General features: G+C 41.4%; 1 protein-coding gene and 1 long non-coding RNA gene across 12 annotated transcripts in view; one reads left to right on the top strand and one right to left on the bottom strand.

Annotated features, from left to right (window-relative positions):
* Positions 1-25,778, bottom strand: part of ENTPD1 (ectonucleoside triphosphate diphosphohydrolase 1) — a 131,035-nt gene that overhangs the window by 47,483 nt on the left and 57,774 nt on the right. For 4 of the 10 annotated variants that reach the window (XM_023240785.2, XM_045040491.1, XM_019813614.3 and 1 more), the window contains exon 1: positions 4,985-5,141. The exons of 2 other annotated variants lie outside the window; for them this stretch is intronic. In XM_023240785.2, coding sequence (XP_023096553.1) covers positions 4,985-5,129 — 145 coding nt within the window. In that variant the 5' untranslated portion in view covers positions 5,130-5,141. Of the gene's footprint in view, positions 1-4,984; positions 5,193-5,234; positions 5,262-25,778 lie in introns of those variants that run through there. 4 more of the 10 variants (XM_023240784.2, XR_002736887.2, XM_045040493.1 and 1 more) reach the window with 3 other exon arrangements.
* LOC109492608 lies at positions 4,043-25,434 on the top strand. 2 transcript variants are annotated; one of them, XR_006587191.1, is made up of 6 exons: positions 4,043-5,020; positions 5,738-5,842; positions 10,961-11,258; positions 21,703-21,868; positions 22,481-22,555; positions 23,878-25,434. It is a non-coding gene; the product is annotated as an uncharacterized LOC109492608 (long non-coding RNA). The 2 variants fall into 2 exon arrangements; XR_002146534.2 differs by lacking the exon at positions 10,961-11,258 and having other exon boundaries at positions 4,047-5,020.

Genomic DNA, 25,778 nt, shown 5'->3' with positions numbered 1-25,778 from the left:
ACATCCATTGGGCACTAATCTTAGTGGTGGAGAAGACCAACAAGGTCCCCACTCTTTGGAGTTCACAATCTAGCTGGGGAGATAAATAAACCAGAACAGAAGTGACAAATAAGTGACTTCAGGTCATGATACATGCTAAGAAGAAATTTAAACTAAGGAATGTTTACATTTTAATGGAAATTAAGTATTCGGATATGCAGCAAAGTTGTGGTGGGAGAATTAAACTGAAGCAGGAAAGCCTCTCCAAGAAGGTGACATTTGAGCTGAGACCTGGATGTTGAGCTATGAGAATGAGTAACAACATTTCAGAAAAAGGGGACAGCAACTGCAAAAGCCCTGAAGTAGGAAACAGCTCAATGTGACTGTTTCTTCCATTTCCTAATGAGATTATTTACTAACATCATTATTCCTGAACAGTTGGAAATATACTTTCCCACATTTACCCAGGTTTTCGATGACATCCATATTATTAGAACGTATTGAAGACTTTCATCATATTCTTATTAAAGATAAGACAAGAAAAAGAACTTGAAGAGAAAGCTAAGGAACTTTTCATACACGTTTTTTAAAATAAACCAAAAAAATAATGGCTCAGTTTTGGTTTTTTTTTTTTAATTTTTTTTCAACATTTATTTATTTTTGGGACAGAGAGAGACAGAGCATGAACGGGGGAGGGGCAGAGAGAGAGGAAGACACAGAATCGGAGACAGGCTCCAGGCTCTGAGCCATCAGCCCAGAGCCCGACGCGGGGCTCGAACTCACGGACCGCGAGATCGTGACCTGGCTGAAGTCGGACGCTTAACCGACTGCGCCACCCAGGCGCCCTGGCTCAGTTTGTTTTTTATGTAACTGGCTAGATTCCCAGGGAGGAGTAATTAAAATACTACCATGTTTTCTATGGATTATGGCAGGTAGTTTTCCAAAGCCCTGATCACATGCAGGAAGCCAGACTCTTCTTAGGAGGTGGTCCTAGATGTACCACTAAACACAAGGGTCCAGGTGGGACTTAGCTGTGTTGTGCTCATAAAAAGGGAACCACTTAGGTTACTACCCCTCTTCTCTGGCCCCCAGAAACCTTTCAGATGTCATGACTGCTTTTATCAAATCCTGTTATGGAAAATTCACAGTGACTGTGTCTCCCAGACTCCTTGAAAAGCCCTTAATTTGCCTTGTGGATAACAGAAATTTGGTTTCTATCACACCATGTGAAATACGATTTCAAAAACCAATTTCAAGAAACATTTTATATCAGAATATCTAATGGCAAAGTGTTGTGTTTGTTTTCCTTTGAATTGTCTCACTATACTGGAAAATTCAAGATTATTACTTCCTTTCCATTTTCCCCTTTCATATGGTGAGCAGGGAAATGTTTCTATTTAAGATGAGAGAACCAAGTAGAAAGTTCAGCTCTCACTTGAGACACAAAACTGAAGGAAACCCAAGCTTTGAGAAAACCGATTGATTTCAAGCCAATCAGCTATGTCTGAGGAAAAAAAACAAAAACAAAAAATGATGTTTTTATTCTTATGCAACAGCCATCCTGACATCTATAGTTAGCATCCTATTAAAGTGAAGATCAGTCTTATTTAGTTTTGTCCTTAGCGAAAATTCTGCTGAACAGAGAAATCCTGGCATCTCTACTTCATGATATCAAAGATGTAATATCTTAAAATTTTACTATATGAATAAAAAGATTTGGAGTGTTGGCAGATGTGGTGGCTTTCAGGCAAAAACAACCCAAGTTTTACTCTGCAGATCCTGTGTGACTCACTAGATTCAGACCGTTTCCAATTTGATGGGTCACATCCGGACTAAGCTTGGCTCATCACATAGAAGAAGAGCAAACACAGACAAGCACTGGTGAGTAAACACCAGTAGAGTGCTGTGGCCCTTGATGTGGGCATTGACAAAGCCCAGTGACAGGACAGTCACTGAAGTTCAAGGGACTGGTCCTAATCTGGCCCCACCATTCCCCCAAATCCCAGCATCAAAGTCCCTGCTCCATTTCTCCTATCTCCCTTCTTTTCCATCAAGTAGTTGTTCTTGGTGACACACATTTAGGTTGTTCTCACACTTCAGGGTTTTAAGATCTTTCTCAATTCTCAGTTCATTCCAGGTGCCTTAGACCCACCCTCTTCTGTGGTGATATCCACTCTGGTCCAGTCACTTCCACCTCTGCTACGACAGACCTTTCTTATACCTTCCACCCCTTCCAGTGCCCTTCCCTATCAGAATCCATCCATGTATGGCTGCAGAAATCTCCCATAACTGACATTCCCATGGTTCTTCCTGATCAAGAGTCTAAGGTAGCTTCCTGTGGGCTGCCAGATGAAAGCCATACTGATCTACCTAGACCTCTCAACCCTCTGGAAATGTAAGCCCTTTCTATCTCACCATTCCAAGAAGCAGATGTTTTTCTTCAAGATCATACTGCCTGACATCATGTTCACTAGAATGTAAATATCCTGAGTGCAGGGACTTTTCTTCTGGCTTGTTCATTGCCATATTCCCAGTATAATGAATAAATAAATCTTCAGATTCTTCTCCTGAGAATCTGAAATTTCTATCACTTAGAATTCTATTCCCCTCTTTCTCCACTTCTTTTTCCTTGTCTCTTTTAAAATCAAGCTCAATAGCCAGACTTCAAGCTGTATTACAAAGCTGTAATCATCAAGACAGGATGGTACTGGCACAAAAACAGACACTCAGATCAATGGAACATAATAGACGACCCAGAAGTGGACCCACAAACGTATGGCCAACTAATTGTTGACAAAGCAGGAAAGAATATCTAATGGAATACAGACAGTCTCTTCAGCAAGTGGTGCTGGGAAAACTGGACAGCGACATGCAGAAAAATGAACGTCAACCACTTTCTTACACCATACACAAAAATAAACTCAAAATGGATGAAAGACCTCAATGTAAGACAGGAGGCCATCAGAATCCTCGAGGAGAAAGCAGGCAACAACCTCTTTGATCTTGGCCACAGCAACTTCTTATTCAACAAGTCTCTGGAGGCAAGGGAAACAAAAGCAAAAATGAACTACTGGGACCTCATCAAAATAAAAAGCCTCTGCACAGCGAAGGAAACAATCAGCAAAACTAAAAGGCAACCGACAGAATGGGAGAAGATATTTGCAAATGACATATCAGATAAAGGGTTAGTATCCAAAATCTCTAAGAACTCATCAAACTCAACACCCAAAAAACAAATAATCCAGTGAAGAAATGGGCCAAAGACATGAATAGATAGTTTTCCAAAGAAGACATCCAGATAGCCAACCAACACATGAAAAAATGCTCAACATCACTCATCATCAGGGAAATACAAAGCAAAACCACAATGAGATGCCACCTCACACCAGTCAGAATGGCTAACATTAACAACTCAGGCAACAGCAGATGTTGGTGAGGATGTGGAGAAAGAGGAATGTCACCTCTCTTTGTCACCACCTCTTTGCTGGTGGGAATGCAAACTGGTGCAGCCACTCTGGAAAACAGTATGGAGGTTCCTCAAAAAATTAAAAATAGAATTACCCTACGACCCAGCAATTGCACTACTAGATATTTATCCAAGGGATGCAGGTATGCTTTTTCGAAGGGGCACATGCACCCCAATGTTTAGAGCAGCACTATCAACAATAGCCAAAGTATGGAAAGAGCCCAAATGTCCATCGATGGATGAATGGATAAAGAAGAAGTGGTATATGTATACAATGGAGTATTATTCGGCAATCAAAAAGAATGAAATCTTGCCATTTGCAGCTATGTGGATGGAACTGGAGGGTATTATGCTAAGCGAAATGAGTCAGTCAGAGAAAGACAAATATCATATGACTTCACTCATATGAGGACTTTAAGACGCAGAACAGATGAACACAAGGGAAAGGAAGCAAATATAATATAAAACAGGGAGGGGGACAAAAGAGAAGAGACTCTTAAATATGGAGAATAAACAGAGGGTTACTGGAGGGGTTGTGGGAGGGGGGATGGGCTAAATGGGTGAGGGGCATTAAGGAATCTACTCCTGACATCATTGTTGCACTATATGCTAACTAACTTGGATGTAAATTTAAAAAATAAAATAACAAAGTAAATAAAAATTAAAAAAATAAAATCAAGCTCAATAGGAAGCTATGTTCCCATCCATATGCTTCAAAGCTCAATTGTTCCAGTAGTTCTCTCTCCATGTGCTGCTTCTGGATACTTAATGGATTGAGCCATTTGTTTGGGGGGTCTATAGCTATTTGGGGAGGGGCTATGCTTCATTTGTTTTTTCAATTAGTCATTCAATATTTATGGAATGTATTATACTGTGCACTAGACCTGCCCTAGGCTCTATGCTACAGCAATGAACAAAACAGATAAGCATCCCCATCCGCATGGTGCTTATATCCTAGTCTGGAAGAAAAGACAATAAACAAGATAAGTAAAATTTAGAGTATATTACATAACCATAAGGGCTAAGGAAGGAGGAGAAAAAAGCAGGAAAGGTGAAGATAAAGGATAAGTTTATTATGAAAGGTCTCTCTGAGATGGTGATATTGATGACAGTCAAAGATGTGAAAAGAAAGCATGCATACCTGTTGAGCAAGAGCATTTAAAGCAACCAGAATTGCATGTGCAAAGGCCCTGAGGGTGAGACAGTGCCTGGTCATGAGGTCAGTGTGACTGGAAGAGTGATGCAGGGGAGAATAATAAAAGATTGTCAGGTGGGTAACTGGGTTGCTTGCTTATAGGACCTTGCAGGTTCCAGCAAGGTTTTGCCTTATTCTAAGAGATCTGACTTATTTCTAGTCATTTGTATTATCTACACTCAGCACCGTAAGGTAAATAAGAAATCATCAAGGGCCTTTAAAGTCCCTGGAAAGGGAGGATGTGGCCTTTTAGGCAGCACACACCTGCCTCTTGTGATGAGGTGCTGAGGCTACCCCAATGAGGTCAGGTCACAGCACAATCACACAACCAAATATAGGCAGACCTGGCTCTGTTGAAGAAAAGACTGTGCCAAGACCAGGTGAGATGGATCCAGGAGGAATAAATACTATCACGTGGGAGGTCTTCTCTATACCTTCTGGCCTTGGTGGATCAGGACCAGAGAATCTTTGCTGAGAGAACATCATCATGAGGGTTCACTGAGCCAATAGTCACCATGATCCATGAGCAGAATGCTAAACTCCACAAACGTCTGAAGAGTGGCTCAAGATATAGCAGAGCCCAGACAAGCTCACCTTTGCTCAGCCTCTCTGAGTGTCCACTTCCTCATGTGCAAAATGGGGTCCATAATAGTACTTACTTCATAGGGTTGCTAGGTAAGATTCGATGAGCAAACAATACATAGCAGCCTATACTTCAAGAGCCTTCACTGTACTCCAGATTCTGCTCTTAGCACTTTGAATATAGCCACCCATTTAACCCTCACAACAATCCTCTGAAGTAGATGTACTATTATCATCTGCATCAATTTCCTAGGGCTATCAACAACAAACTACCACAAACTTGGTGACTTAAAGCAATAGAAACTTATTCTCTCACAATTCTGGAAGGCAGAAGTCCAGAATCAAGGTGTCAACAGGGCCAAAGTCTCTGGAGGAGATTTCTTTCTTGCGTCTTCCAGTTTCTGGTGGCTCCTGGTATTCTTTGGCTTGTGGCTACATCTCTCCAATCACTGCCTGCACATGGCCTTTTCCCCTGTGTCTGTGTGTGCTACATTTCCCTCTCTTTTCTCTTATAGGACACCAGTGATTGGATGTAGGGCCCACCCTAAATCCAGAATGAACTCAAGATCCTTAATTACATTAGCAAAGACCCTTTTTCTAAATAAGCTCACAATTTACAGGTAGGTACTATTATCATCATTACTGTCACTCTACAGGTGAGGAAAGTGAGTCACAGAGAAGCTAAGTAAGTTGCCCAAAGTTACACCGATGTAAATGTTGGGACCAGGAAGTAAGCACAGGTATTCTGGACCCAGAGGCCAGGCTTTTAACCACTGTCCTACTCTGCAGCACATGACTGAGGCTTAGTACAGTGCTTGGCACATAGTACTGGTGCTGTATGTGGGAGCCAGTCCCATTATCCAGAAGTGAAAAGTGACTGACTTTAAGGATTTGGCTATAAGAGTGGTCTGGACTGTTGTCACAGGTGAAAACAGACAATGTTTTACCTTTAAAATAGAGTCTTTGGTCCCTAGGAGTCAGAAGCTTGGAGCTAAGTAGCAGAGGCTGAGATTGTAATTCCCCAAGAAGTTAAGGGGACTTGGTCAAAGTCATACATTTTGTTTGTTGGTTTGTTGGTTTGTTGGGGGGGTGGGGAGGGGCAGAGAGAGAGAGGAACCTGAAGCAGGCTCCAGACTCTGAGCTGTGAGCACAGAGCCTGACATGGGGCTCTAACCCACAAACTATGAGATCATGACCTAAGCTAAAGTCAGACGCTTAGCTGACTGAGCCACCCTGGTGCCCCTCAAAGTCATACATACAGACATGTGGCAAATGGCAGAGAGTGTTTCGATCCAAGTCTCTCATGTCCACTCCACTGCCTCAGCCATTGCTCTGCATTAGGGACATGTAGAAATTAATTACTCAGCTTCGTTCCTTGACTCAATGCAAAAGAACACACCCCAAGTTCTGTTCAAATGGAAAGATCATATTTCATCTCACACCCCCCATATTTTCCCAATTAATAAATCCAGAGTCAAATTTGAGGACAAAGCTGTTTAATTTGGTGGGGTTTTTTCCTGTGTTTTTAAGTCAAGGAAGTCAGTACAATGTCAACAAATACACAAATGCTAAAAATAAACTGAAAGGCCTCAATGATGACTAGTTAGTTAAAGGGCAAAAGGCAAAGGAGAGGGAGGGAAAACACGATTGACCCAGGCTTGGGAGACATGGGCAAGAAGACAGATCCAGAGAATAAGAGGGGAAGGGAGAGGTGGAGGATGGGAATGGAAAGAGAGGGAGAGATGATTAATTGAGTAAATTACCCATGCCCTGTCCTACTGATCCCTTGAACCACAGACTTCAGAGGAAGCTATTTGCTTCTATTTATGATCATTTATTCCTAATCTTTGAAATGTTAATTAGCTGGTTAATTTCAGCCCACAACTCTTTAGAAAAGGAGCACATTTATCTTAACAAAGTGGCTTGGCTGGTCCTGAGTGAGCCCCATCTGAGGCTCAGCTTTGGGCAAGAGGAGCCCAGCTAGGGACACTCAGGCAGTGGAAATGCGAGTAGGGGTGCTGAGCTCTTCCTGCAAATTGGATTCTGCCACCCCCATGTTCCCCTCTCCAAGGCTCTTGCTGTGAGCTGTGCTCTTTTCAGATTAGCAGCAAGTAACTGACTTTGCATTTGGTGTGCCTGACTGGAAAAATTGTTAATGACTGCAAAAATCAAATGCCAATAGGGGCTCTATGTATGAGAAATAAGGAAGCAAAGGAGTCTCCTTCCTCGCTCTTCTCCTTACTTCCTCCCACCATACCATCTACCACCTCACCCACACCCCTTCTGGCTTCTCCTGAATTATTTTGCCCATAGACTGCATGGAGCACAATAAGTCTTTGTGGTCATCATGGAATCCCATATTCAAGTATAGGGCTGGCAAGGAAGAGGGTTGTTTCCAGCAAAGTGACATCACTGAGACTGCAGACAGGAATTCCCTGTGTCCCAGCCAACAAGTGTAACAATCTCATGTATTGATGGTCTTTGCACTAAGCACATTGCTTTCACTAAATGAATCCTCTTCCACAACTGAATTGAAGAAATGCACCCTGGGGACTCTGCCCTTTCTCAGAGCAGCTGCATTTGTCAATAAGCTTTGGTTAGTTTCAGCCAGTGACAAAGACTATGAAAATCTGTACTGGCCATATATCACCAGAGTAGGGGGTCAGAGGCAAGGTGGAGTAAACTGACTCACTCAGGTTACCTAGACTTACAGTCCCCTGTGTTCTATACCTTACATTCATAAATTCTCTCATTTCTATCTCCACATCTTTGCACCCATGAGATATAAAAGTCAGAAGCAACATAAAAATATTTCTGCAGCAAAATATGCCATAAACAAGGTAAAAAGTTACAAAGTACGAAAAATGTTTGTAACAGCTATGAACCAGTTAGTTTCCTTAATATATAGAGTCATTAAAAATCATTAAGAATATGATCAACCTATCTAATAGAAAAATAAGCAAAAACCATGAATAGGCACTTCAAAGAAATATATTCTTAATATATTAAATGTATTTTCAGTGTCCTTAATTAAAGAAATGCAAATGAAAAAATGGGATAACTTTTATCACTTATCAGAATAGAAAAGTTTTTTTTATTTGATAACATTACTAAATGCTTATTAGAATGCCCCCCCCCAAAAAAATACTGACAATACCAAATGTTGGCAAGGATGTGGAGCAACTAGAACTCTCATATTGCTACTGGGGATGCAAAATGGCACAGCCACTTTGGAAAGAGTTTGGCAGTCCTTTATGAAGTTAAACATATAATTGCCATATGACCAGGCAACCCCACTCTTAAGTATTTATCCAAGGAGAGTTAATACATAAGCCTACACAAAAACCTGTACCTAAGTATTTGTAACATCACCCAAAACTCAAAATAACCCAAATGCCCATCAACTAGTGAATGTACCCAAATTATGACGCAATCATACAGTGTAATTCTACTCAGCAACAAAAAAGGAATAAACTACTGATAAATGCAACAACATGAATGAATCTCAAAAGCATTATGCTAGGTGAAAGAAGCCAGACTCAAAAAGGCTATATACTGTAGGATTTCATTTATACAGTATTCTGGAAAAGGCAAAACTAAGGACAGAAATCAGATCAATGGGTAGAGGTTCAGGAACAGAGGACTGACTACAAAATGCAAAAGGTCATGAGGGAACTTTCTGAGATCATGGAAATACTCCGTATCTTGATTGTGGGGGTAGTTAGATGACTATATACATTTGTTTAAAATTCATAGAACTGTATACCTAACAAGGGTGAGTTTTCAGTAAGGAAATTCAATAGAGAAAGTCTATTTATCAACAAGGAAATAACAAGGAAGTGGGGAAACAGGCATTTCTTACATGTTGGTGAGAGTAAAAATTCATACAACTTTGGTGGGTGGCAATTTTGTAATATGTATGAAAGAGTGAAGTGTACATATCCTGTAACCTAAGAATTCTACTTCTAAAAATTTAACCTGCTAATGATACTTATGAATATATGAAAAGATGAATGTATAAGGATGTTTGGTGCAGCATGATTTGTAATAGCAAGACTAAAAATGACAAAGGTCCATTAATTGGGGTCTGGATATTAAAATTCTAAAACACAGCAGATAATATTCAGGCATGAAAAAAAAGATTTTGATCTACGAATGTTGATACAAACTGTCTTCAAAATATTTTATATATGCAAAGCAAAATGTGGAGCAATATGTACAGTATGTTCCCATTGGATAAAGGCATAGACATCTCTGGAAGAATATGGATTCGCTAGGACTCAGGACTCAGCATATAGTCATACTCATGGCTTAAGATTTATTACAGTGAAAGGATATGAAGCATCAGCAAAGACAAAAAAAAAAAAAAAAGCATGGGACTACGTCTAGGGAAAACAGGTACAAGCTTTCAAGAGTCTTCTCCCAGTGGAGACCACTGGACATACTTAATTCCCCCAGCAATGAGTTAGAACAACATATGTGAAATATTGCCTACCAGGGAGGCTCACCAGAGACCCAGTGCCCAGGGCTATCACTGGGAGCTGATACATAGGCACCTTCAATTCAGCATACACCAATATTCCAGACGGAATTCCTTTCCCAGAAGGAAAGCAGGGGCTCAGCACAAACCACGCTACCTGCACAGCACAAGCACAGCAAGCCATCCCCACCAATCCTCAGAATGGTGACAACTCTTCTGAAACCCAAGCCCCCAGACACGATCAAAGGGATTCAACCCAGCAAGCAGGTCCTCTCAAGGACAGCAGTCCCAGGTCTGCATGTTGATTCCCTTCTGCACCAAGCAATTCTTAAAATATTTTACCACATGACCTTCCTTACTCCTTCCCTCTCTCCTTTTCCTCCCTCCTTCTCCTCCTTCCTCTTCCCCTTCCCTCCTCGTTTCCCTGAGTAATTTAAAATTCTTAATAGAAATTCCTGAAAACCCAGAGGCTTTGAGTTGAAGAAGAAATATTTACAGAGGGTTTCCAGTTTAGAGTAAAGTGGCAAAGATGCTAGGAGCCCAGAAGTTAGGGAATGAGTAAATGGGAAGTTTTGCATTGGTGGTTTGATGCTGACTTTACGGATTCTCTGCTCACTGCCACCCTGCTACCCACTGACCAACCTTGATGAGGCCAAGTAGCCACCTCTGGATCCCCACTCATTCATTCTTCTCAGGTCATTTAATCTCTTTTGTATTCTTTGAGGCAGAACTTTGGGTGGATTCAGAGCTTTATTTTGAGGGAAATTTGGCATCTCCTCTTAGGTACCTCTGCTGTTATGTAAATACAAGAGGGAACACCTCTCTGGATAAGATATAGTCAAGTTTCTAAATTCTCTGGTAACCATCACAGATCATCAGTATTAAGCAGCTGGCTCTCTCTTTAACCAGCAACACAGAATGTCTGCACTTTAGATACTTATGTGAGAACTCAATCTTAAGTTGAATAAGTATCTAGTTCCTGTCAAGGGTGTAACAGATACAACTGATATTTGGGAAGGACAACCTAAGAGTCCCCCAGATTTTTTTAGTTTATTTTCTGTATTCACTTAGGGAGGCGGAAGGCAGGAGGGGTTACAGAAAGGTCCCTGGATCTTGGAGAAAGGGGTGTCCTTCTAGGGTAAAACTAGTAAGACCAACACATAACCAGATGAGAGCAGGTCCTACCAAAATTGCCCACACTTTTTTTTATCTTAAGTGTATGTTCAGTCCTGTGACTTAAGTATTTCCTCAAATCCAGAATACAACTAAGAAAGTGGTGTCCTACTCAATTTTGTACCCTGAATGAAGAAAGAATTTGTAAATATGGTGAGGTGGAGTCATCTGTGAGGAGTGAAATGGCAACTAAAAGAATCAGACAGCATGGTGTGTCTCCAGCATGGTCTGGGGGAAAGCTGCCTTCGCCATGGAATCAAGTATGCCACTTCCCTGAAAGTTCTTTCTCCATAGTGATGAAGGATGACCCCTCTAAGATAATGAGACTAACCTCCCTGACTATGATTTCATGTCCACCAAGCTGTCTTGCCACAACTAACAGGGTAAAAAATGAGCTGATCATTGTTAAACAATCAGTGGGTATTATGCCTTATACACTCATCATTTGCATGTTGAGTTTCATGGGATTGTCATTCTTTTTATTCCGTAAAGCGAAATAGATTGTCTTTCCCTTTAAGATACAGGCTGTCTGTAGAATATGGATGCAACGCAGAGACCACCAAAGGCATGTGTACAGCACATTCTATTGACTTCTTGCTCACACCCATACAGTCTGCTATCTTACTTGCTTAGACTTACAGAGGTAGGAGGAGTGCAGCCAGACAAGGAAACAGACTTGGGGGGCCAAAGCAGACAAGAGTGATTCCATATGCTTTCTCTTCTTTGGAGTTATAATATTGTTCTGAATGAAAGGGAAAGTGTCTCTACCTCAGCATACCACAAAAAAGGAAGCGTACATTATGGTCCTTGGAAATTATGGCTAAAATAGTTCAAACTCTTTAAAGAAATTCCTGAAAACCCAAGTACTCTGGGGAACACTTGAGTTGAAAAGGAAAATTTTACTCCACCTTTTGGGAAAGTCTTTGTTGCCTAGAACTGACCTCTGGGAATGACACATTGGTAGACCCATCTTTAGGGATGGGATAGTTAAGTTAGATAACAAAGAAACTATTGGGCCCACCCTCTACCTATTCTCTCAGGACTGGGTGGGGAAAGGCCACTTCCTCTCTTCTTAGATTTTTATATGGTTACTGGTATGTTCATTCCACTTCTCTTGCCTCCAGCTCTTTCCCTCCAGCATCTCCAGTGACCTGACCCGTCATGCCCCAGCAGTTCTTAAGATGTGACTTCCTCTAACTTGTTTTTTTTTTCTCGGTATACTCTGGGCATTCCTAAATTCCACCTCCTCACAACCTACTCCCTCCTTGATCCACCACACCTGGCTTCTGTCCCACCATCCCACTAAAGCCACTCACAGAAACAGTCAATGGATGCTTCTCAGTATTTACATTTCCTATAGACTTTGACACTGTTAATTTCTTACTACATAAAGTCTCTCCTTTCTTGGCTTCCATGACACCAGGCTCTCTTGTAATAGTCCTCCTATTTCTCTGACCCCTGGTTTACTGGCTCTTCTTTCTCACCATACCCTTTGAATAGGGATGTTTCATAGTGTTCTGAGAACCTTGGCTCATTTCATTTTATATACATACACTCAACTCAAGGGTGATGACTCCCTAATCTGTATGGAGATGACTCCCTAATCTGTATGGAGATGACTCTCTCATCTATTATCTCCAGTCCAGAACTTGCTCTTAAGCTCCAAATCTGTAATTCTAGCCACCTACTGGACATATTTGCTTTAATGTTCTACAGCCAAAATCACCACGTTTAAAACTTAACTGTCTTCCCCACACTAATTTTTCTCTGTAATCTGCTCAGTGAAGGTCACCACCATACCACCAGTGTCCCTAAACTCCTTCTTCTCCCTCTGATCAAGCTCCAAGTTTTATTGATTCTACCCACTAAATATCTCTCAAATCCTTTCATTTATCTCTTCTTGCCTGGACTTCTACAACAGCTTCTATAGAGGCCCTCTCATATCCAGGCTCTTCCCCTTCCAGTCCATTTTCTACTTTAGAGCCAGCATGAACATCCTAAAAATGCAAACCTGATTCTACAATCCCACCAGTGTGAACTTCTGATTCTCTGAGCAATATCTCAAAATAAAAGCAAAACTCTTTAACAACAGTTTGGAGGCCATGTCCCCCGGTATACTTCAAGGTGTTAGTTTCTACACTGGCCCTTTTTCATATCCTTATGCCTTACACAATGTTTCTGCTTCTTTCTTCGGTCTAAAACACTATTCTTTCCTCTCACTTCTTTATCTAACTATCTTCTGGGGAAATGGAGGCTGAGAGAGAATAAGCAGTTTATGTGTCACTGCTTCCAGAAAGTCTTCCTGAAAGCCTCTGGCCCTTCCTCTGCATCTGTCTCATGGCACCCGTGCACAGTGCTACAATGGCCTTTAACTTGTGTCAGTTTCCTCCATGAGAATAAGTGCCCTGAGAACACAGAGTATCTTTTATTTTTTTTTTATTTTTTTTTTATTTTTTTTTTATAAATTTTTTTTTCAACGTTTATTTATTTTTGGGACAGAGAGAGACAGAGCATGAACGGGGGAGGGGCAGAGAGAGAGGGAGACACAGAATCAAAAACAGGCTCCAGGCTCTGAGCCATCAGCCCAGAGCCCGACGCGGGGCTCGAACTCGCGGACCGCGAGATGGTGACCTGGCTGAAGTCGGACGCTTAACCGACTGTGCCACCCAGGCGCCCCAGAGTATCTTTTAGATCTTTAGAAACCAGCAAAGGGTCTGGCCTATGTCAATACTCCATCTATCAGTTCAGTTGAATAAATGAATGGATAAGATTGATTTGAATTTTTAGTATACAACATTTTCCATCAAGAAAAAGGGTGGGGGGCTCGAATATTTCAAATGTTTTACTTCTCAACTCCATGGTTCTGACTATTTTTAGTGAGCTGCCAGGAAACCTCAACTTCAGTCTGCATGTACTGTAGGAAGCAAGAAGACAAATGTTTGGGTAGTAAATCCCAAATCTGGATCCCAGTGCTTAGTCATAAACTCCATGGAATATTTTCTCACTAAATTACAAAGAATAATAGCCCTAAATGATAGGTTTTTAATAGAAGGAACTCCACATTTGGCTGGTTCTTTCTAAGCAAGTTAACTCTACATTGTCTCTGGCAATGAGTCATTCTGATTAAAGAGAGTATGATTAAGTAGTAATGCATCTCCTTTTTTATGACTATGTAATAATCTCATAGGATAAACTCTCAACTCTGCATCTTACTAGTTGTGTGACTTGGGTTTTCTAAACTTTCTAACTTTCTAAATCTTCATTTTCTAGACTAAAATTTTTAAAACATCCATCACTTACTTTGGGAAGTTGATGTGAAGATGTAGTGAGCTCTGTATGAAAAGAGTGATTAGAGTGATCCCAACGGACCCCATGGCCTCAGTTACTACTGTCAATGTGTGGGAAATAGTTTAACTTATGTTTAGTCCAGATATACATATTCTTGACTTTTTGGCTCCCTCTTTGCCCTTTCAGCTTGGATGACTCACAGACACCTCAAACCCATTCTACTCAAACAGAATGCATGTTTCTCCCCTCCCCCCAAACCTGTTCTTCCTCCGACTTCCCATAGTTCAACATTTATAGTTCAGTGAACATCTCTACTGAGATCTCACCCAGTTGTGATACCAAGAACAGCATCATCCTCCATTTCTTCTTCACCCTCACCCTTCACACCCAAACAACCCATTTATTCAGGAAATTTTTCTGAGACTTTGTGTCTTGTCCTGGGTCCTGCCTCCCAAAGATTCTGATGCCTCCCCATCCCCCTCCATCACACTGCCACCTCCTTAGTCCAACCACCACCACCTCCCACAGCAGTCTCCTAACTCATCTCCCTGCATCCACTCTTGCCTCTCGACAATTTACTTTCTATACTGAAGCCAGAGTGATCTTTTCAAGGTGCCTATATGATCACATCACCCACTAGTTACTTAAAACACTTCAGAGCTTCCCATTACTTTAGAATAAAAACCAGAAACCTTCATGCAAGCCATAGGTTCTGCATGCTCTACCCTTTCTGGGTTTCTAGACTCTCTTATCACCACTCTTCCCCTCACTCTGCCTCCCCTCAGCCTCACTTCACCACTCTCCCCCTGCTACAAGGTCCTGGCACAATTTTTTTACTCTGCCTGGAACATTCTCCTCCCACTTCCTTTGTTTAGCTATTTTCTACTCAGCCTTCAGATCCCAACTGAAAGTGACTCCCTCAAGGACGCCTCAGGGAACCCTTTTGTGAACTCACTCTAGCAGGCACTCTGCATGACACTCGAAACTTTTCTATCACTTAAAGCTATCGTAATTAATTATCTACATACGTAAGTATTCCACCACACCAGCCTCAATGCTGGCTGCATATTAAATTCACTGGAGAAAATACCAACTCCTGCGTTCCACCCCAGACAAATTAAATCAGGATTACTGCAGGTGGGGCCTACACATTGCAATCTTTTAATGGCTCCCTGGTACATCTAATGTGTAGCCGAGGTTGGGAACCACTGGTTCAGAGGGCAAGGACCATGTCTGCTTGTCCACAACTTCATCCCTAGTGCCAAGCACACAGCAGTGTGTGCACACAGTATAGGCACTCAATAAATGGCAATTGTAGTTATGATTGTTATTGTTGTGGCTGATATGGTTATGATTAAGATCGTAACTTTTTCACATTTTTGGTATCTGTGATTCTTTACCAAGTAACTCCAAGAAAATAAACCTGTAGCAGCTAAATTATCTTTTAGCTGATATTATTAAATCAGCTGAATTATTAAAATTCAGCACGTTTCTTCCATTTTCCTGTCAACATAGACCTTCAATTGAGGACTGACCAGAACCTACTATATAATGTTCTCACAATAAATCACATCTCCAAGGTGAAACAAAATACAGCATATTTAAAAATCCAATTCATATCATACAATTCCTTTTTATGTAGGTATGTATTCATAATTATAGTCATTTGAATAATGACTTTCGAATTTTGTAATGACATGAATTAATTGGATTGTCCACTGCTTTATCACTCTGATTCTATTTGATTTTACTCTTCCCTGTTTGTAGTTTTTCTCTCCTGTCACATGACCTATTTTACTAAGCAAAATACTAACCCCACCCCCACCCTGGCTCGGTGGTTAGAACTGAAGTTCCTTTGGCTTGCAGTTTGCCTACGTCAAAGGGCAGGCTCTGGGCAAGTCCTTTAGAGAACATTCTAAAGACACAGTTTCTGTAATCCAGTTCTCAACCATAAACCCACTCAAAATCACCTACGTGTGTTGTTAAAACAAAACTGCTGGACCCTATGCTCAGAGTTACTGATTTACTATGTCTTGGGTGAAGCCAGAGAATTTGCATTTCTAATAAGTTGCCAGGTAACGCTGCTGTGGCTACTCCAGGAATCATACTTTGAAAACTACTGCTTTAATTCATAATGCACTCTAACTACACCCTAGTCAATGGTGGATATTTAAAAAAATAGTTGCACAGCACTTGTGAGGCGTACTAGGGGTACAGTCAGTGAAGACCATCCAATTTATTCTTTATATTTAAAGCACAACTCTGGGCATTTCTCCTATGATTTCAGAGGGATTTCCTCTGTGCTATTTTTGTAAATGACTCAACATCTCCCACCCATATTTCTCTTTTGATGAGAAAGAGATCGTGAAAGCAGCATGCCTCTAGCCTGTTCTTAATAGGGAATCCCTCAGCTACCTCTAGCCTACTTTTTATTTAAAAAAAAAATTTTTTTTTTAATGTTTATTTATTTTTGAGACAGAGAGAGACAGAGCATGAATGGGGGAGGGTCAGAGAGAGGAAGACACAGAATCTGAAACAGGCTCCAGGCTCTGAGCAGTCAGCACAGAGCCCAACACGGGGCTCAAACTCACGGACCAGGAGATCATGACCTGAGCCAAAGTCGGCCGCTTAACCGACTGAGCCACCCAGGCGCCCCTCTAGCCTACTTTTTTTTTTAAATTTTTTTTTTAACGTTTATTTATTTTTGAGACAGAGAGAGACAGAGCATGAACGGGGGAGGGGCAGAGAGAGAGGGAGACACAGAATCGGAAGCAGGCTCCAGGCTCTGAGCCATCAGCCCAGAGCCCGACGCGGGGCTCGAACTCATGGACCGTGAGATCGTGACCTGAGCTGAAGTCGGACGCTTAACCGACTGAGCCACCCAGGCGCCCCATCTAGCCTACTTTTTAAAGGCAGCCCTTGTTCACTATCCCTGAAGCCAGCCAGATTTGGGAAGTCACCTTCGAGATTGTTTAACATCATGGTGAGAGGGGGACTGAAATAACAGTGAGGGAACTTCTAGGAAGCTCTTCAGAGAAACAAGGTTCAAAATCACTCTAAGAGGTTTCAGCAGGGATTTGGGAGAGAGGTAGGGTAAGGGATTCGCAGGCAGCCCAAAGGAAGTGAGCCCAACACTAGCACCCCAGCAAGATGCCCGGCAAGCAAGACCCCGTGACAGGAACCAACAGCTAGAGGGAGCATGCATTGTAACCTCTGCTGATGCTCACTATGCCAGTATGACCCACTCAGATGTATACACAACACAGCTTCACTCTGCGAGGGGGAGGACTAAGATAAGAAAAGGTCTCTTGTGCTGTCCTCATTTAGGGGCCAGGGGGCAATTTTAGGATGATCAACCATCCCAGTTTTCCCGGGACCATCCTGAATTTAGCTTTTTCTTCAGACCCCCATGTTCTTTAGTCATGCTCTCATCCCCTCTACCATTCTCACTCAGCCTCATTCTTACCTTCTTACCAAAGACAGGGGCACCCCCTCTTCTAAGATGCACTCTCTCCTCGTAGCCTCTGGCACTTTCAGTCTCGCTTAATCAATTCTCTTTTCTTCCCTGAGCTCAGTTTTGTGTCTGACTTCACTGTCATCTTTAGGCTTTCCACCATTTTGACTTTTTAATACTCCATGAATGTGGTACATATTTTTCAGATCAAAAAAAATCTCAAAGTGGAAAGAAGCTTAGAGTTCATGCACTCCAAGGTTCCCAGCCCCAAATGCACAGGAGAATCTCCTAGAACTTTTTCCAGTCCCATCCAGAGAAACTGCATCAGAGTCTCTGGGCTTAGGGCTCAGGCACTAGTCATTTTCAAAACCCCTCAGGTAATTCTAATGTGCAGCCAAGGTTTCAAATTGCTTCTAAGCAGAAAATCTACTTCTACGGAATTCTTGAAAGCTGGGTATTTAACCTCTGCAGTATCCTTCTCCACTGACAGAAATACATGTCCATGTAGTGCATGCTTTTGGCAGACATGGCTAATCTCTAGGAAGCTCTTTATCACGATGCAAGTTTTGTTTCATTCTAACTCCCACCCACTGATTTCAGCTTTAAGCTATGATGCAATGCAGTATGTTTACTTCTCTTCATTAACAATTTTAATCCACAAAGATACTCAGTTTCCCATTCTTGAGGACAAATAACCCCAGTTCCATTAACCACATTTACAGATCTCATGTCTCACCTTGCCAGATCTCATGTCACCCTAATTACCCACTACTAGATGCCCTCTGGTTTGTTAATGTCTCTCTCAAAACACACTGCTCTGGGGGCACCTGGGTGGCTCAGTCGGTTCAACTTTGGCCCAGGTCATGATCTCATGGTTCATGGGTTCGAGCCCCGTGTTGGGCTCTGTGCTGACAGCTCAGAGCCTGGAGCTTGCTTTGGACTCTGTCTCTCCCTTTCTCTCTGCCCCTCCCCTGCTTGTGCTGTCTTTCTCTCTCTCAAAAATAAATAAACATTAAAAATAATTAAGACAAAACACTGCTCTGAACTGAGAATAGTACTACAGAGAGAGTGAAGTTATTATATCCTTGATTTGGAAACTTAACTTTAATTGCTGCCACCTAGTATGACTAGTTGCTTTAGATACTCATATTGAAAACTGCGGTCCAGTAAAACCTACAGATCTTTTTCACACAAACTATCTCCAAGTCAGGATTCTCTCTTGGGGTGTGTATATCATTTAAATGTCAGCCTTATGGCTCCAGCCCATCTTTCTGGTTTGATGACACTTGATTCTTTTATGTAATATATTGCACTCTCACTAAAAGCTGTGTATTACTGGCAAATTTGCTAAATGTGCTTCCTATGGTTTCATCCAAATCATTGATAAAATGTGCCAAATAATACTGGGACAAGTGCAGAACCTTGTGGTATGTTCCCCTATAACCTTTCCTCAAGGTGGATTTCAAACCGTTTGTCAACATGATTTAGCCATGATTCACACTAATACCAATCCTCTGAGTTCGTTCTTATCCAATCCATGTTTCTCCAACTCATCTTTAAGCATATCATGAAAGACGTCGTCATATGTCTTTCTCATACTGTTGTATATTATACATTTTTCTCATACTGAAGTACTTACAAGTAAAATGATATTATATCTGGGATTTGCTTTAAAGTATTCCAATACCAACAATAAAAAGACCTGGTGGAGGGGAGAGCAACAGGGAAAACAAAAATCTCAGAATATTGATAGCTGTTGAAGATGGGTAATGGGTATATAGAGGTATATTATTCTTTTTGGTTTTGTTTTAAATGTTCTATAAAAAATTTTATGAACCTCTTGCTGAAATAAAATACACTATTTCTATGAATTTGAGAGACTTCCAAATTCATTAACTCTAACATCCTCCTAATTGGGGCATCTTCCTAATTGGGGCAATTTGATATAACTTGATTTAAAATTTTTTTTTTCAACGTTTATTTATTTTTGGGACAGAGAGAGACAGAGCATGAACGGGGGAGGGGCAGAGAGAGAGGGAAACACAGAATCGGAAACAGGCTCCAGGCTCTGAGCCATCAGCCCAGAGCCTGACGCGGGGCTCGAACTCATGGACCGCGAGATCGTGACCTGGCTGAAGTCGGACGCTCAACCGACTGCACCACCCAGGCGCCCCTATAACTTGATTTAATAAATCCATGCCAGTTTCAAGTGATTGGGGCTTTCTTTTTTAGTTGCTAACAAATCTTCCATATTTATTTTAAGACTGTGCCAAGAATCAACCTCATGTGGAGTTTCCTGAACCTATCCTCCCCATATTTTATGATTTAGGTTACTAACTCTGAGAACTTAAAGACCATCATGCCTATAAAGTTCTTTAAATTCATTTAGAAAAATCATGGACTCTCTTAATAACTTCTCATCTGTTTCAATGACTTCTTAATGAGGTATGTTTCACTTTGAATTGATTGAACTGCATCTTTCTAGACTCAAGCAAAATAGAAGTTCAGAGGTTCCAATTCTTTCGCATAATCCATTACCATTGTGAATCCCTCTTCCTGTTCATGTCTTGCACTGAACCGTAATCAAAATAACTTTTTTTGTTATCTTTGGCATTTTTTCCTGCACGCCTCATCTCCAAGTGATACTTAGCCCAAGGGATGCTACTTTTAAAAGAATTCTCCTAGCTTCTAAACGTTCTTCTCGACTACTTGCCATCTTTTTTCTATATTGTACAAATCCTTGGGTGGGGGGGGGGAGGACTTTATTTTATAAAAGCCATGGTGATCATAGAAATTTTGAGAAAATGGAGAAATATATAAAATAAAATTAAACTCACCCCTAATTTCTAAACTCCTTATCAAGGTCCCTCTGGTCAAATAAGTATTTTAAATGCCTTTCACTTCCCTTACCCATTAAGATTACTTCTGATCACATAATCTGATTGCTCATTTAGTTGGTTATATCACTTTCAGACTCCTATCCTTTTGAGCCATATTCTTTAGCAAATCTAACCATGAGATCTCACCTATCATTTTTCTGATTTTTTTTTAATCCTTCTTCCTAAAAATTGAGGCCAAGTGCTGGTTGCCTTGTTTTCCTCCTTCAAGATTATTAATGCCTAAATCAACTATTCATTTCTCCTACTTCTTAGCCATATCTTTCTTTTGAATCAGAATTAAATCAAAGAAGATGGAAGAAGGGCACTAAAATCCTCCTCTAACTTGCAAAAAGTATCTATGAGGAATATTAAGAATTTTTCATATATTTTTGGAAAATTAGATTTCCAATCAATATCTAGGTAAAGTTACAGTGTTTCAAACTTTCATAATTGAAAGGGTTTGGGTGGGGGGTAATGAAGGAAAGTGTTGCCAACATCTACTGTGATCTTCATGCCAAGCACTGTACTAGGCACACCACATAAAAATTTTTTTTCTCATTTAATACTCTTAAAGGAACTATAAGTTAACTACTGTTTTAGTTCCTGTTTTACAGATAAGGAAAACGCAAATGAAACAGATTAAGCAACTTCCCCAAGACCAAGCTGGCATAGTATCTTTGAAATACTAATTATTAGAATATCTGGTTTGCAAAGACCTCCTTTAGTTGGAAAACTCCATTCACAGTTTATTTTGCTTCTGTCTTTGCTTTTTAATAGAAATACTTCATCCAAAGCTTCCACCTGACTAGGGTGGTTTTATCTTATACTCATACAACAATGTCGGTTTTCACTCTCCCTCCTTTGTTCTCATCCAAAGCCCTGCAACAAGCTTCCAATCTCATGCTTTTGTATTTTCATACAAACAATATCTTAACATTCCCTCCCTATTCTAAAACATTTATGACTTTAAATAAGAAATAGAACTCACTGCCTCCAATCAGTTAGGAGACCCACCCTTCTAAGCCCTGTGACATGTGGAGCTTCATGTTTAGGTAGAGTAAAAGTATATTTATTTCAATAGGTTAAACTTTGATTCGAAAAAAAAATGAAGATGGTCAAAAGAAAGCTTGAAATTCTAGACTTATCAAATTTCCTTAAAAGTTGTATCAATGAATCATAGATGTATTCTCCTGTTTTCTCTCTCAGCCCTTTTCCTGGAAATTAATGCAGCTTATTATGCTTCACATTGGAAAAGCCAAAGAGCCATAGCCTCACACCTTTCCATGAATTATTCTAAAGTTGGCAGCAGACTACCTAAATGAAAAAGCAACAGCAAAACAACACCCAGAGGTTACAGGAGCTGGGATCTTGAGTAAGTCACATTCTCAGTCTTTGTTTCTTCAACTGTACAAGGAGGATTGGGGCACCTGGGTGGCGCAGTCGGTTAAGCGTCCGACTTCAGCCAGGTCACGATCTCGCAGTCCGGGAGTTCGAGCCCCGCGTCGGGCTCTGTGCTGATGGCTCAGAGCCTGGAGCCTGTTTCCGATTCTGTGTCTCCCTCTCTCTCTGCCCCTCCCCCGTTCATGCTCTGTCTCTCTCTGTCCCAAAAATAAAATAAAAACGTTGAAAAAAAAAAAAAGGAGGATTAACAGTACTACCTATTTGATGGAGTTGCTAAAAGAATTAAACTGAATAATCTTTAAGAAACTCCCATATGAACGGTAAATTCAATGATTATGATTATTATGATAATGATGATTATAGCTTGCAAGGCCATAACTTCATTTTGAATCAATGTATAAAATCAAATATGCAAATGCGCAATACCCAAGTAACCAGAGGCTTTTTACATCTGTAAATGGTGTTGAAAAGTGTTTTAATTTCCCAAATTTCCAGGATTCTTCTTTTTCTCATGATAGAAAAGTCTAGGGTGGGTACAAAGATTCCTGTCACTTCACCATTTGCTGATACTTTTTCTCACTAGACTTGGTGGTTTGGGAACCAGGTTTTGCTGCTGACAGTACATTGGAAGCTAGAATCTAGGACTGAGCCTGGCTTGGTGAGTATCAGTCCTGGGTCACCCTATTCTTCGGAAAGCAACATCAGCTTCAAGTTCTAGAATTAGGGTTTGCCTTCTCAGGCAAAGAAAGGGGATGCTGTAGGGAGGTTAGGGAAACCCACACCTTCTCCCTCCCCTGCTGATTCTGCCCTTCCTCCAGGCTTGTCTTGCAGGCTCCATATTGCAGGGCAATATGGAAGTCCTTGGGCTCAAAGTACACTCTCTACTCCACTGCTTCTCATTCTCATTTCCAATTCAGGGGAGTAAAGAAATACTCTGGGGCCTTAAAGTGGAAGGGAGTTGTGTGGTTCTTCACACCTTAACGTGAAATGTTGAGATGGACTGTGTTCCCCAAACCTGGCTGTGGAAAAGCTGAATAGAAAGAACATGGGTTTGGAGGCAGTATAGGAGGAGGGCAAGGGACAAACTATCCCTTGGGATGGGTTGGAGGAAAGGGACTTTGGCAGCACCCAGGCACTGGGCAGCAGGGTGGGAGGACATAAGGCTCAGGATATAGAAGAGAGGTCCAGAAATGAAGCTCTCAGATACCACATCCACTTCACCAGCACCCAGTTTTACCAAGTACCCACCCTGTCTCCTTCCTGCCTCCTTGGATGGAAAGAGCAGCACTGGAAAACTCTGTTTCATCCTCACAGTTACCATTTGTTATGTGCTTGCTGGTTACCAGGCACTATGCTAAACACTACGTGCACCATCCATGAAATCTTCACAACACTATAGATATCATTAGGCCAATTTGCACTTGAGGAAACTGGGGGTCAGATGTTTAGTAATGTGCTCATTGTCACACAGTAAGTGCAGAGCTGGAATGTAAGCACAAGCCTGTGTGATGGTGGGAACACTATGCTCTTCGTTATTAGGAGGAACTGACACTCATTTAACTCTTCCCTTTTCTATCTCCTCCTACCCCTCCCCCCACCTACCACCTACCACTTCCTTCAGTCAAGTATGGCCAGTTAACATAGCCATCTTCTAAGAAGGCCACCACAGGTGGTTTCTGCCTCATAAATGTCTAGGTTGGGTTTTGTGGCTGCTTTTCATGTCCTGTGACCTTATGATCTTGGCCACAATAGACTACGCCAACAACCACTGCTTGAGCCACGGTTGGGCTTGCATTACCTCATTTAGCCCTCTGAACAAACCAATACAAAATTAATCATATTGTACTGGTTGAGAACACTGACTCAGAAAAGTTAAGTTACCTGCCTGTGGTGATGATATAGCTAGTAAGAGGCAGAACTAGGATTGGAGGTTTGGTTCATCCAAATGCTTGAACATTCGGCTCTACCTCTTTTTCTTAGGAGATCAGTGGAGTTGGCCTGGAACAAGAAACCCTCTCAAATACAATTTGTGACAATAGAAGGGAGTTTTCCAGCCAGTGCATCCTGTGCAGCAGGAGACACAGAGACAGAATCAAAGAAGAGCTGAGTTTTGGCAATGGAAGAGAAATCAGGGAGGATGACTTCCACAGTGGCTGCCCAGTCATGCGGGCTGGCACTATGCCCTCATCAAAGCAGTTCCTGCCAGCTTATATGCAGCAATAGAGTCTGTTACCTGTGTTTTCTGACTTCTCCAAATGGGCCTGTCAGCCCCTATCACCCCAGATAACCTAACCCAGTCCTTGTCACCTATGCCTCACACATATCCCTCCCTTAGGCTTAAACTCCCAATAACACACCCCATCACTATCTTGTCCTGTGGGAATGGAGTGGCGAGAGTCTTGGAGCCCTGTAGACCCTGATGCTTGAATCCTAACCCCACTCTGACATCCAGCTTTACTTCTTTCCCCAAGTAACTCTTTCCTTCCATTGTCTGCCAGCTCCAAGAGAAAGAGTATTAGGCCTAGGGGTGCTTTCCAACGGGCCCTGAGTGTTTGGGGTGTACATCAAATGTTTTCTGGGGGAACAGCAAGTCAAATGCCGTATGCAACTCAGAAGGCCATACAAGTACAGAACCTCCATATCCTGGGCCCACCAAGGCCTTGGAGTGACTGGGGAATGAAACTAGAATCCTCTTCCAGGCCTTCAAACCCCACAGTTAGTCCCACTGTCTGCACAAGACATCAGAGCTCACAGAAGTCCCCTTGTCTCTGAGGTTGGCCAGAGGAACAAGCTGCTAGTGAGTATCAGTGCTAGAAATGCTGGCAACAAGCAGCATAGGACACTTTTTTTTTTGAGTTTTATTGTTTTATTTTTTTAATATGAAATTTATTATCAAATTGGTTTCCATACATCACCCAGTGCTCCTCCCAACACATAGGACACTTTTAATGCTCCTATAAAGCATGTGTATTCTGAGGAACTTACACTCCTGAGCAGCTGGGGCTACATCTGTAAATGTCACACATAATGAGCTGTTCCAAGAAAGATCCAGGAATACAAAAAGCTTGATTTCCTGGCTCCAGTGCCTCCCCTTGGAAACCTTCTCCTCTGAGGACAATTTGGCAAAAGGTCAAATTGGTAACTTGACCTTTACACACACACACACACACACACACACACACACACACGCACAGAGAGAGAGAGAGAGAGAGAGAGAGAGAGAGAGAGAACAAGAAAATCACTTGGTTATATTAAGCATCCCATCACATTCCTCTCTCAGGAAGGCAGGATAGACAAAAAGAAAAAATAATTGACAAGGCACCTGTTTTTTTTACATAGATCTACTTCTTTCTAACTCTCTTGCAGGTTCTCTTGCTGTTCTATTACTTGGTAACCAATTGCCCCAGCTCCAAATCTGTTCCTCCTTTCCATAATCATAATATCTAGAAGTTGAGTTCCCAAGGCAACCACAAATATTTGTTATTCTTTCTGCCATGTGATTTTCCCTAAAAATAAACTCAGATATTTTTCCTACCATCAAAATGCCATGAAGAATGTTAATGGATATTACTTTTTTATGCATACCTGTGAAATAAAGAAGGTGTAATGCTGCTTAGGCAAAATTTCCAGAAATACTGTGAAAATCCTAAAGTGGAAGATAATATAAAAACTGGGGTGTTAGATTGTTCTATCTTTAAAATGGAACAAGGCATGGGGGAAAGGATTAGAGCAAGCTGTTATACATATGTTCATGCACCCAAACAAGCAGAATTTTTTTCCTTTTTAGAAAGGAAATAGCTGAGTGCCTATTTGCTCTGAGGTCTCATACAGATTTCCTTCGAAATGTCCCCTTGATGTGCCAGCCAAGGACTCCCAGAGAT

This window comes from Felis catus, chromosome D2 (assembly GCF_018350175.1).
Source record: "Felis catus isolate Fca126 chromosome D2, F.catus_Fca126_mat1.0, whole genome shotgun sequence".
Classification (NCBI taxonomy): domain Eukaryota; kingdom Metazoa; phylum Chordata; class Mammalia; order Carnivora; family Felidae; genus Felis; species Felis catus.
This window is presented reverse-complemented; position numbering and strand designations above follow the sequence as displayed.